Source organism: Coenobita brevimanus, chromosome 74 (genome assembly GCF_032717465.1).
Source record: "Coenobita brevimanus isolate Jiangsu-jjx chromosome 74, ASM3271746v2, whole genome shotgun sequence".
Lineage (NCBI taxonomy): Eukaryota > Metazoa > Arthropoda > Malacostraca > Decapoda > Coenobitidae > Coenobita > Coenobita brevimanus.
Window position 1 is genome coordinate 5,336,319 of NC_137027.1, and position 13,564 is coordinate 5,349,882.

Genomic DNA, 13,564 nt, shown 5'->3' on the forward strand with positions numbered 1-13,564 from the left:
AAATCTATCAGTTTCTGGTCATCGCTCATTTTCCTACCCATAAGTTACTCTCTCCTAGTCATAACTCGCTTTCCTAGCCTAAAATTACTCCTCCTAACTGACTCCTTCCTGCTCACAACCTACTCGTTCCTGCTCATAACTCACTCCGTCTTGGACATAATTTACTCTGTTATCCATACCTCACTTCCAGAGTCTACGTTATCCATAACTAATTTCCAGACATATGCATGGTCATGATCATCACCATCATCATCATCATCATCATCATCATCATCATCATCACATTAATATCATCAGCATCATCAGTAGCTAAATCATCCCTGAATAAATTTTGGAATGCTCAAATTATTCTTAAATGAGTAAAACTATTTTGAATTTAACACACACACACACACACACACACACACACACACACACACACACACACACACACACACACACACACACACACACACACACACACACACACACACACACACACACAATGCGTCTAAAGCAGCGAAAGGGCTAATGTTATACAAGTATTCATCCATCCTTGAAGTGTTTGGTTTGCAGATTATTTAACGTTTACTCAGTTAACTACTGTACAAAGACGGTTAGGATGATGGTGATGTTGATGCTGATGCTGATGATAATGATGATGATGATGATGATGATGACTCCTTCTTGCAATACACACACACACTCATTCCCAGGCCATGTGTGACACCATCATGCAGTATCATCACCAGAAGCATTATCTTACACTTTTATGTAAAGCACACTGATAACACACATTTTGTACTGCAGATGTTTTGTTGTCGCGGTTTTCTCGTGAGCAGCTGGGTTGTCAAAAAAAAAAAAAAAAATATATATATATATATATATATATATATATATATATATATATATATATATATATATATATATATATATATATATATATATATTCTTGACCATGTTTTGTAGTGTCAATGTTACCCGACAGATGGCACTGAAAATATGTCTCTGTAAACCCCTTCACCACGACGCCCTTTTATATTCTCGCATCCGTTAGACGATTTTACTCAGAGCTCTCACGCACTGAAGGGGTCTGTAGCAATCTATATTAACCCCTTGAATCTCATGACGTTTTATTAATATAGTCATCCTCCATTCAGAAGATTTTATTCAGCTTTTTGGGAGACCTCTTTTGCTGGAAGAATTAAAGATGTATCTAAATCCTCTTGCTCGAAAAACCTCTTAAAAGCTTAATAAAATCGTCTGGTGGTAGCAATTGTAGAGTTTAATAAAAAAAAAGAAGCATCGAAATGAACTGGTTAACCTTTTCACGACGATTTTTAAAAACTACAACTCTTACTAACATCAGATTTTGCTCAGCTTATGGGCGACCTCCCATAGTGAAGGGGTTAACTGCTCGGCAAAGCAGTTGGTGGTGATGTGAAACAGTCCAACAGGTCAGATTCGGTACAGAGAAGGTCAACGTTTCCTTTACACCGTCTCCAAGCTGTGCCAGAACCATAATTATGAAATCATTAACAATAAATCAGCGAGAATCAAGTGGGTCTGTGGAAAGCTAATAAATGAGAATCAAGAGAGTTCTAGCCATGATTAGGTACTGTAGTTCGGAATCCCAGATGTGTAAAGGAACTACTGATTGTGACTGTACAGTTCTGCACAATAGTTTCTTCACACAGTTTAGATGCAGCGTCAAAACCTTATGAGATCTTGTGAAAGTATGATGTATTAATGGTAGAATGGTAGTTCAGAATCCTATACGTTTAAGGAGCTAGTGACCATGGCTGTGCAGCTGCGGCCAGTAGTTCCTTTTGTACCGTCTCGAAACTTGTCAAAACTCAGTGAGATGGTGGGAAAAGAATAAATGATGCTTAAACAGGTTTAAGTCCTGCATCGCTGGTTCAGAATTCCAAATGTGCTAAGAACTGTCAAAAACGAATGAGATCTTTGGAAACTAATGTGGGAGAATCAAGAGGGTTAGACTCCTGTTTTGGTGGTTCGGAATCCCAGGCGTGTAAAGGACTTATTGACCCTGACTGTACCATCAGTAATTAACACCTCCATGTTCAACTGATTAACTCCTGAAACCAGACTTTTGAATAGCCTGTACAATACTGACGTCTTGAGAGAAGTTTCTCCAAGTAACTAACACTTAAACATCCCAAAAATTTCAGCTAGAAACATAATTATTTGTTTTGGCGTTTTTCCTTCTTGATATGAATTCAAAACTGCAGTAATGTTTAAAAATACTTCTGACACAATTTACCTGAATCTTGTCAAATATCAAAGTAATATACTAGACGCAAAATGACAGAATAGAAACTGTGGTTGGAAAATCATAGTCTGGCAGGAAAATCAAATATCTAATGATTCCAGCCGAAATTTAAGGGTAAAAATTCTTATTAGATTACCATCAAAATTGCCTTGGTCCTTAGAATCACCTTTATCCATACTCATTAACAGGTGTGAGATTAGCCCTCTTGCTAGGACATAAACTAGAAACAATATACGCCTACATTTCATAACTACTTCTTCCTTTTCCTACTTTTTTCAACTACTGATGCTCGCATGGCTCCTTCGCTTCCTCTTTCCTCACATTTTAATGCTCCTTACGGTCGGATTTGGTGGATTTCGTAGCAAGAGGAATAATCTTCCCAAAAATGCATTCAAAAATCCAGCATCGCTTTTTTTTTCTTTTCTTTCAGTGGGTTGCCAAAAAATCAAACTTCTCCTCACCTCAGGCCGTTTCAGATCCTTCCTCTGACAAGTCACGTATCTCAAAACCTAAACTTGGATCCGTAATTTCCTAGCATCGTCTATCTCGTTTCGTACCTCGTAATATTCCCGCCAAAAAAACGACTATGTACAAACGAATTATTACTGTCAAAAAAAACCCTTACGCGATACAATATATATATGTATAGTCTTGATTATCTATGCTCTCTAGAGAACGAGGAAAGTATGAAAAGCGGTTCTATCCTTTTTCATCTATGTACAAACTCTCTCCATGTTTTCATATTATGCGTGATGTTGGGTGGTGGTGGTGGTGGTGGTGGTGTGGTGATGTAGGGGCGATGCGAGGGTGTGTATATAACTACTACTCTTCCTTCATATAAGGTAGCAATTCTATATATACAGTATACAGGGTGAAAGTTATTGTCTTAACTTAAAACTTCGTATTCAGACTAAATACTAAAGTAAATGTAACTCTTAGCGAACAGCCGTAGAGTTACACACAGTATCTAAAAAATATACAGAAAGTATAACATTATCTGACAAATTTGGCTCCCAGACCAGCGGAGAGCTACAAACAATTTACAAATAAAACATTCACACAAAACTTAATACTACTGATTAAACAGAGGACAAACAAAGAAGAAGAAAACAGTAGACAAAGAGGACAGTTTTATATCAAGAGAGCCCAACACGTGGACTAAAAAGATACATATTATGCAGATCTAGAACATGGCCGAGACTTAAGATATTATTATGAGCAGTCGGGGCCAAGTCCACGGTAAGGAAGGGTAGAGGAGTCAAAAGAATAGAGTAAAATAAGTGTCTTCAGGTTAGCATACACTTTTTTCTTGCATATTCAAAAGGGACACTGCATCATATACATAAATGGGGTATAAGGTTATTATTTGGGGTACTCGTTTGAAATGCAGCCCCTCCTAAGAAGTGCTTTATCTCAGTGTGAAAAATTGAGTCGTTCCCCTTACCCAGAGCCTCGGGGGCCCGGGTAAGGACGTCTTGTTGATTGTGGCTCCACGACAGTTAACAACACAGAACAGACATGGAAGCTTCACACTGGTACATAGAACGTTGTCGGGGGTTTTATTGGACAGAACACAACATAGGACCCTGAACAATATGCATTTGTTTCGATTTTCCTTGACCTCGGTCCTCACCAGACAAGAAGAACCAACGTTAAGTAACTTGGTGTGGCACTTCCTCTCCATCGCTGTTGCCTTCAGGCCAATAGAGCAGCTGGAGTGCCACAACTACCGCCTGGAATCGCAAGAGGAGGGAACGAGAAAAGATGCTCACTTGGATCAGCTGGGTGATTGGAAAAGCCACAGCTACCACCTGGAATCGAAGCCGAAAAGTGTGGGAGGAATTTAGGCTCCATTGGGTCGGATGGAAGGCTGGATAGGCAACAACTACTGCCTGGATCCAGAACAGGAGGGTGTGGAAGGGATTTTAGATCGTTCAGTTCAGCTGAAAAGGTGAAAGTGACACGGCAATCGCCTGGAACCTCAAAATGGAGTGTCCGGGAATGAAAGAGGATTATCTGAGTCAGCTAGAAGTCTGAAAAATGCCAAAACTGCCACCTGGAATGGCAAGAGGAGTGTGATGAGAGTGTGAAGAAATACAGGTCAGCTGGAAGTCTAGAAGTACCACAACTACCGCCTGAAACCGCAAAAGGGGAAGGTGTAGAAGGGGCTGAGGACCATATGATTCAGCTGGAAATCCGGAGTCGCCACATCTACCGCCTGGAACCGGAAGAGGAGCTTATGGGAGGGTGGTGGTGTGAGGATCATCTAGGAATCGTCAGAAAGGGGCGCATGGAGGGGCGTTTCCAGGTGGGTGGTGCTGGGCCTCAGGCGGAGGTGGGTAGTGGCTCCCCCTGCTGGTGATGCCGCTGCTGATGGTGCTGCTGCTGTTGGTGCTGTCCCCCTTGATGCTGTTGCTGTGATGTTGGCGAGTGACCTAGGTGATTTGATATGCCCTCAACCTGCAAGAAAAAATGTACATGAGAAAAAAAAAGTTTATGTTTGTGGTGTAATTAAAATTGTATCTGGAGGTCTACATTGCCCAAGAAATAATTCTGGATAAGACAAAGGTAATTTGTATATAACGACGTTTTTATTGCACCATCAGTTTTCCTAATAGCTGTGTTGAATTATCCACGAACACGACAATACTTGAAAAAATAATCTTGATGTGGCATGACAGAGAAGCTTAGACATCTGATTTACATAGTGGTTATGTACAACCCATCCAGTTTCATACTGGCTTTGTTGGTTGTTTTATTTCCTTGCATGAAAGAGAATTTGTAAAAAAAAAAATCCTGTATATAATTCTGTCAAATATGTCCATCCAGTAGCAGGTAAAAATTCTATCAAAAAGGTCGGTCTGTTGCATAATTATAATGAAATCTAATAAATTGAAAAAAATACATTCTTTTAGCTTTTCGAAGTTAAACTGTCTCTGTTACATTAAAGTAATTATGAATATTTCACGCATATGCAGAAAGTGCTGCTGCTTGATATTTGAAATAATTCAAGATGTTTTATTTTGTGGCATTAATATGGAATCAACTAGTGAGTGAAAACGGAGAGTTCGAATTGCCTTTTCTGTTTTATTCTTACTATTTCTAAACGATTTTACAGAGCTAATGGAAGATTCTCCAAAACTCACAATGAGTGGGTTCATTTAAGCTGAAGTAAACCGTCTGAGGGTAGCAAGAGTAAAATATAAGAAAGTCATCGAACAGAAAAAAAAAAAAAAAAGGTACACCCGATTTTACCAACAATTGAGATAAATTACTTCTCATTAGGTTATTTTTTATGGTGATATATTGTATAATTAATTGCATTGTTAGTGTAATTTGGAAGGCCTGAGTTATGAGTGAAGGGATATCAATTTTTTTTTATACTAGTTACTGTTGATAGTTTCTCTTGCTGCTGTGTTTTCCTGGTTATTTTTTATTTATTTATTTATTTTTTTTTTTATCCCCGCTACGCTTTTGAGCTATGGGTTAGGATGATGATGACGATGATGATGGATGAGGAAGATAATGATGCCCAAAATTGTTATTGTTATTGTCGTTGCTGCTGATGTTGTTGTTGTAGTTGCTGTTGATGATGACGATGATGAGGTAGTTTTATGATAATTATATATCATTTTGTCAAGACTAGTACACGGTTGCACTCAAGGATCATTCATATTATTTGTACTAAGCTCTAACAGCCAAATCTTGTTATTACAAAACACCACAACCTCACAAATTCACATCAACTTACAAAACATGGCAGCACAGTACAGCACAGCATGACAGTATTACATCTTAGCATCACATAGCATCACTTGACAAAATTACATCGCAATACCATACTGTCATTGCATAGCACTATAGTATCACGCGTCACAGTCACATCACTCCATCCAAGCACCACATAACTGGACAAAATCGGTATCGCAGCATCACACCATCTCAACATCAACACCACCTCGTCATCAATACCATCCCAACATCAGCACCACTTCAACATCAGCACCATATCAACATCAGCACCATATCAACATCAACAATTGAACATCATCACCATCTCAACATCAACACTATTCTTAACATCCACACCATCTCAACATTAACACCATCTCAGCATAACACCATCTCAGCATCATATCATCATCTCAACGTCACATAACACGACCAGCACATCACATCACAGCACCACCTACTACCTGATGTTGGAGTGACTGTTTGGATGATGTGTGAAGTGGGATGACCTCACTTCCCTCCCTCACCATCATCACATCACACCATGAAAGCATTACACCGGCACCATCACTATCATGCCATCTCAACATCAAACATCACACTCTGTTATTTGATGTGGGGCGGCTGTGTAGGTGATGTGTGTTTTGGGATCACCTGGCCGCCTCCCTCATCGCACATAGGACATCACACATCACAGTATCATCACATCACATCAACATCAACATCACCATCACATTCCATCAGGTTATGCATCAACGACTCCTTAATACATCATGCTATCAGAATTCACATAACATCACAATAACACATCACAATCACAATATCACATCACATCACATCACACCATCAAATCACACCACATTATACATCACATCACATCATCAAATTACACCACATTATACATCACACAACGTCACAACATCAAATGACACCACATCACATCACATCACACTGTCTTACCTGCTGTGGGAGTGGCTGTGTGGGTGAGGTGTGCTGTGGGATCACCTCGCTGCCCTCCCTCACGGACATCACCTTCGGCGTTGGCTGCCCATCCAACAGGTCACTCCGGTCCTCTGCAAAGGTCATGTGGGGTCAGGTCACGGATAAGACAGTCTGCTTTACCCTCTCAAGCTCGGGACAACTCTAGTATTCTCTTCCAGCTAACTACAGATTAAATTATTCAGCTGAGAGAGAGTTTTAGAAGAAGCGAAATGATAAATCTTTCAATAGGGGAATGCATTTTTTTTTTTTCGCCATGTCCTATGCAAATATTATGAGAAGTTAGAGGCATGATGGTCTCTTCTACTGTCAGTGCAATTATCCCGTGACTGCCGCATCATAATGAGAGAGAGAGAGAGAGAGAGAGAGAGAAGAACAATGCCCAAACTCACAGACAGCATGCTAAACTAATCATTAATATTCAAATGTGCTGCGGTCTCGTTTCCTTAATTCTTACCCCCAGACGTGGAAATTACACACCCTGAATAAACTCTGGGATTAGCCAGCGGAAAATTGTGTAAATAGATGAGTATAAACAGCGTGACCCGGAACTAAAGGACTTGAGTCAGCGCAGCCATATGTAAGGACAGGGGTGATTGAAGAGGTGGGCGGGGGGGTGAGTGGTTGAGGAGAGAGAGAGAGAGAGAGAGAGAGAGGAGGGGGGGGAGGGAGGGAAAAGGAAACAGGGAGAGGCGTTAAAAGAAAAAATAAAGACAAGCTGAGGAATGTAGAAGATCAAGCCATATATTACTATGGAAGGTTCATTTCTCTCTCTCTCTCTCTCTCTCTCTCTCTCTCTCTCTCTCTCTCTCTCTCTCTCCACCTTGACCTCCTCTCTCCTCTCGCCAGGGAAGCCTTACGGGGTGACCAACTTACACAGGCTTCCCTCAATTCACCCCCACGCCGCCACTATCACCCCTTCTCTCATCTTACCTCTCTCTCTTCTTCTCCCCTTCCATTTACCTTCTTCCTCCCTCTCTTCCCCTTCCTTTCCTTCATCTCTCCCACTGTCTTCCTTTCCTACTTCTACCACATCTCCCATCCCCCCCTTGTTCTGCTTTTCCCTCTTCTTTCACCTTCCTTCCTCGCTTCCATTCTCCTCCTTTCCTGCTTCCATCACATCAGTTCCTCCCCCCATCTTCCCTCTCCTTTCCCTCTTTTCTCTCTCCCTCACTCTCCCCCCCCTCCTTCCTTGCCTCCTTTCCTATTTCTTTTACATCTTCTATTCTTCCCCCCATCTCCCCTCTCCCTCTCTTTTCTGCCTCCCTCAGTATCTCCCCTCTCCCTCTCTTTTCTGCCTCCCTCAGTATCTCCCCTACCTTCCTTTCTTCCATTTTCTTCCTTTACTACAACCTTATCCTTCTACTCCACATGCATCTCTTATTTTCACCCCTTGCTCTATGTCCATTCTCCCTTCCCCTCTTCCGCCCCCATTCTCTCTCTCTTCCCTTCCTTCCCCCTCCTTCATCCTCTACCTTTCCTATAATCTCCAACCCCTTACCCCATTCTCATCTCTTACCCATCGCACTTTGCTTTGTCTCTTACTACTCTTTCTCCTTCAGTACCTACAAATACTATCCCCCCCCCCCAACCACAGCGCCTTCTTCTCTCCCCTTCTAACTCCTTCCCATTCCCTTCCTTCAGTCATCACCCTAACGTCCATCCCATCTCCCATTTTCATCTCCAACCCCTCCTTCTTCTTATCCCTTTTACCCTTCCATCTTGTCCTTCATCTCCCTATCCACTTCCCATGTCGTCTCCACTTTCATCTTGACACTATTTCTCCCTCCCCTCAGTTCCATTCTCCTCCCCTTCCTCTCCCTTTTCTCATCCTTTCCTCCACTTCTCCTCCTGTCTTCAACCCACATTCCTGCCCCTTCCTCCCCCTTTTCTCTTCCCCCTTCCCTCCTGCAGCTTTCATCGCTAATCATACCTCCTTCCCATTCTCATCTCGTCCCTTTCTCCCACATTCCTGTCCCTCCTCCTGTCTTCTCCCTTGTCTCCCTCTCTCTCTCTCTCTCTCTCTCTCTCTCTCTCTCTCTCTCTCTCTCTCTTAATCAAGCTAACACCACATGATTTTGTTCACCTGAAAGAAGAAAAAAATTACCATGATCACCGTATCCCTTTCCCTGCTGTTGGCACACCTGTGAAGTATTTATAGACTAACACCAGACGATTTTACTTAGTTGAGAGAAATCCTAACAGCTAAAGACTACCCCTCTCCCCATTCCTTAACCTCCAACTCCCTCCTATGTCCTCCTTACTCCTGTCCCCTCCCATTACCCTCATACTCCCCTTCACTCCCTTGCCATGACCCCCATGCTCCTCTTCCAGTACCCCTCTACTCCCTCACACTCCCCTCCCATGGCCTCATTACTCCCCAACCATCCATACTTCTCCCCCTCCACTCTTTCCACCCTACCCACCCAGCTCCCGTCCCACTTCCACCGGCTTCCTGTGGCTCTATAAGTCTGTCATTATTTAGCCTGACCACTGCGGTAATTATTATAAATGAATAAATATTTCCACGCTGCTTTTTCAGTTAACGTCGTAGTAAAGTAAAGGAATAAGTTCTTGGACCCCGATTCACGAGCAAATTTGCGATTAATTCACTGTTGTTACCATGATTTGTTTTTGAAGAAAGGACTAGGAAAGAAGAGCGTAGAGTTTCCTTATTTCTTTTTCCTCCTACAAAGAACAAGCCTTAATTAAGAGAGCAAGATTATCACAGGATATATATCTTTTACCTGCAGGAAGAACAATAGCAAGAGAATTGAAGTTTCCCGTGTCTCTAGTTCTTCGTAAAATGCAAATATAAAGTAAGAATAGGTAGCAATGGTTAATATATCTGAGAATCCCATTCCTGGTACAAACTCTTCTAGCAAACTGCCTGACCTCCTCATTCCAGCAGCCTTTTTATATACCTTTATCTCTCTCCATTTGAAGGACCTCGGATCGAAATCAACATCGTCCGGTGGTAACCAGAGTAAAATGATGATATATATACGCGTCTGGAACAACTGACTTAACACTGCACCATTTTTTTTTTTTATATATTCTTACCCCCAAGAGTGAAGCCGCTCCCGGATCGACAATAAAATCGCCGTGTGATGACCATGCAAAATAAAACAAACACAAACATCGTAGTGAAGGGCTTCTAAATACATCTCATATATTGACGCATAGAGGGCTAAAAGGGGAGAGAGTTCCTTCCTCATCATCTTCATTATCTAACCTTCTTTCCCACTACAGGAAAAACAACTAAATAAAAGCGCCCTGAAGCAGGCAGAATGTTCGAAAAACGATAACGATACTCCCATGATACAAAATCTTTATGGAAACCAGACGAGCACCACACCAACCTTTTGTGTAGTTGCTTAGGAACGCCTCCATGAATTCCTTGGACATCTTGTGTGGGTGGGCGATGGGGTGGCGACCGCTGAACGCCTCGGGTAGCGGTGCCATCCTCGCCTCGGGAATGCCTACCCCAATCCTCTCCCCGGATTTCAGATACCCTGGAGGACGCACGCCGGTGATTTGCGGGTCCCAGAAGATGATGTAGTAGAGGGAGAGGAGTACCCCGGCCCCTGAGATCCCCGAAGCATAGGCCATGACCGTCACGATGCGGATTATCTTCTTGGTGAACGGGGAACTACTCTTAGGTTCGTCTTTGGTGGCATTGGAAGTCGAGGGTTTCTGTTTATCCTCCTCGCCCATCTTCTAAATTCCAATCTTCCTTCTGGTAGACTCAGGTAGAATGGAGCTAGCTGCTAATATGCACTTTTCTCGCAGTTGTTATTTAATTTTCATTCGTCTTAGGTACACTCAAGTAAAATGGAGTGTCCCTTCTTGCTGTGTTGGTATAAATTTTAGGTCTTTTTACTTTCCACGCTGGTGATTCTTCCTTCGGTTTCTTGCTATTATGGCGCTTTGGTTTCTTCTTTCCCCTCCTGGTCGGGTCGGGTCAAATGGCTAGTTGAAATTCTCCCATCGATCCCACGTAATTGTGTAGCCGGTGCTCCTGTCTTCGGGTCTGGGGGTCTAACTCTGTATTGCCTGATGGCCCAACTGCGCAGCCACTAATCCCACAAACCAGATTTATATACCTCCCAACAGCACAGGTGCCGAGACGTTCCTGCACGATCAATTTTTCCTTGAATTTTACGTACTTCAAGGCTCTACTGAATATCTGCAAAACCAGCTTATTTCATTTCGCTTCTTTCAGGCTTACGGTTGTGGGTTTATGTCTGAGAGAAATGGGAGACTTTATTTAGGATCTTAGGGACTGGTGGCGACTTTGGTGAGGGTGGGAGTCGGAAAAATGGTTGGTGGGTAAGTGGGTTGACTCAGTAATATGTTGGTTACACTTCTTAGGTTTCCTTCTCTTGGTTCCATTTGAGGACGACCCCGCCTCCCCCTTCGTCCCCTCCCTTCCCGGCCCTTTCTCTCTCATGTTCCCCTCCACTCTCTTGTTCCCCTCCACTCTCTTGTTCCCCTCCACTCTCTTCCTTTCTCCCCTCTCTTCCTCCCTTCCCTCCTCCCTTCTCTTCCTCTCATCTCCTATCCCCTTTCTCTTCTCTCATCTCCTATCCCCTTTCTCTTCTCTCATCTCTTTCTCTCTTCACCTCACCCTTCTCCCGTCTTTTGTGTTGACATCTTCCTATGCTTCTTTCTAATTTCCTACTTCCTCTCATTTATCCTCCGTTTACCTATGTTTCCCCTCATCCTTCCCTTTCTCTCCATATCTTCTCTCTTGGTCTACTTCCCCTACCTTCTCCTGTCATTTTCCTCTTATCCCCTCTATTCCTAGTTCCCGCTCCCTCCCTTCCTATCTCCCCTCTCCCCTCTCTTCCTCCCCTCTGTTCTCCTCTCTCCAGCTCTCCCTTCTCCTTTACCCTCTTTCCTTTGCACCCTTTCTTTGTTCACTTCTTGTGCACTTCTACATTTTGCTTCCTTTCTCCTTCCGTTTTCCTTTTTTCTTTCTTACTCTGCCAGCCCCCCGTCCTTCCCCTCATTCTTCCTAGTTCCCCTCACCTTCCCCCTCCTCCCCGTGGCTCCCCTCCCAACCTCTCCCTTCCCCTTTGTTTCCCCCTCTTTCCATTTCCCGTCATGCAATCCCACCTTCTTTCTCCTATTTCTTCTTATCTTTCCTTCATACCTTCTAATTTTCCCCCCTTCTTCGTCATGCATATCTTTCCTGCCTCCTCTTTCCCTCCCATGTTCTTTTTTCTCTCCCTTTCTATCTCTTCTTATTTCCTTCTCTCTCCCACCTCTCTCTCTTCCCTCACCTCCTCCACTTCCACACTTTCCTCTCCTCTGCCCAGCCCTGAATCCCCATCTATTTCCTCCCCCATCGCCCCTTTCTCATTCTTTCCCCACTCCCCTCTTTTTTCCTCCTCCATCCATCTCTCTCCCATCATTCTCTTCCCCTCCCCTACCCCCCCTTCCCCCTACCCAACCTCCTCTTCCCTCACTTCCCTCCATCTGTATCTCCTCTCTCCTCTCGTCCCCTCCCTTCCTGTCACCTATCTCCTTTCTCCACCCTTCCACTCCATCTTCTCTTCCTTCCTCATCCACATTTTCCACCTCCCTCTTCATCTTGTCCCCACTCCTTCATCTTCTCCTTCCCCCTCCATCACCCTCGTCCTTTCTTTCCCCCTCCTCCACTCTCGTCTCCCCTCCCCTCCGCTCCTCCACTGTGACCCCCCTCCGCCACCCACCCCCGCCTGACCTCATATATCCTGGCTCGACCTCGGCTGACCCAGTTTGCTTTGCGTTCCAATAATGCGCGTTCGCTTATCGTGACACAATTCCTTAAACGTTTACTTCCCTTGCCCTAGACGCGCTGGAGTATTTCATTCAAGGTAAAACTATATTATTTTGTTAAGCAGAGGAAAATTTAGTGGATTAACTCATGCAAACAGATTCGTCTGGTGGCGGCCACAATAAAATAGATAATTACGATAACATTAGTCAGTTAAAAATTTTTCTATGAATCATTTTGGTGCTGTGGACGCAGATATATTTCGTTGTAACAAACACCCAGTCTTCTTATTCAGCTGAGTGAAAGGATTAAACTCGATCAGTTCTTTCCGCAAGTTATTCAACCTAGAGACTTTTTTTTTTTTTAGTTCTATTGTGGTTACACCTGAGGGTCTTACTTAAAAAAAAAAAAAAAAAAAAAGAAAGGCGAATAGGATGATGGTATAAGAGAATTAAGGTTAAACTATGTAGAATCAAATTTTTATGTAGAACCAAATGGGAGAATTGATACGGAAATCCACATTCAACCGTTCGAAATACTGTGCATAGGTAAAGAGATGTTTAAGTTTCTTGACTATCAGTTCTTACTTTCTACATGTCTGGAAATACAAGTAATGTGTGTGTGTGTGTGTGTGTGTGTGTGTGTGTGTGTGTGTGTGTGTGTGTGTGTGTGTGTGTGTGTGTGTGTGTGTGTGTGTGTGTGTGTGTGTGTGTGTGTGTGTGTGTGTGTGTGTGTGTGTGTGTGTGATAGGGCTTACACACACACACACACACACACACACACACACACACACACAC

The 13,564-nt window shown here is 43.0% G+C and overlaps 1 protein-coding gene across 1 annotated transcript; it reads right to left on the reverse strand.

The window, feature by feature from the left end:
• Positions 1–2,573: 2,573 nt before the first annotated feature.
• LOC145407701 (uncharacterized) lies at positions 2,574–10,724 on the reverse strand. The gene is made up of 3 exons (XM_080278567.1): positions 10,366–10,724; positions 6,965–7,077; positions 2,574–4,732 (listed from the first exon to the last, which is right to left on the reverse strand). Exons 1-3 carry the CDS (start codon positions 10,718–10,720, stop codon positions 4,598–4,600), a joined length of 603 nt encoding a protein of 200 aa, XP_080134693.1. The 5' UTR covers positions 10,721–10,724; the 3' UTR covers positions 2,574–4,597.
• Positions 10,725–13,564: the final 2,840 nt, after the last annotated feature.

What these genes read in the sequence shown, in the direction of transcription:
- LOC145407701 (XM_080278567.1), bottom strand. Translation starts at nt 10,720, where the DNA reads ATGGGCGAGGAGGATAAACAGAAACCCTCGACTTCCAATGCCACCAAA. An exon ending in CCTAAGCAACTACACAAAAG is followed by an intron (nt 7,078 to 10,365) that starts GTTGGTGTGGTG and finishes TGACCTTTGCAG; the next exon opens with AGGACCGGAGTGACCTGTTG. An exon ending in CACAGCCACTCCCACAGCAG is followed by an intron (nt 4,733 to 6,964) that starts GTAAGACAGTGT and finishes TTTTTCTTGCAG; the next exon opens with GTTGAGGGCATATCAAATCA.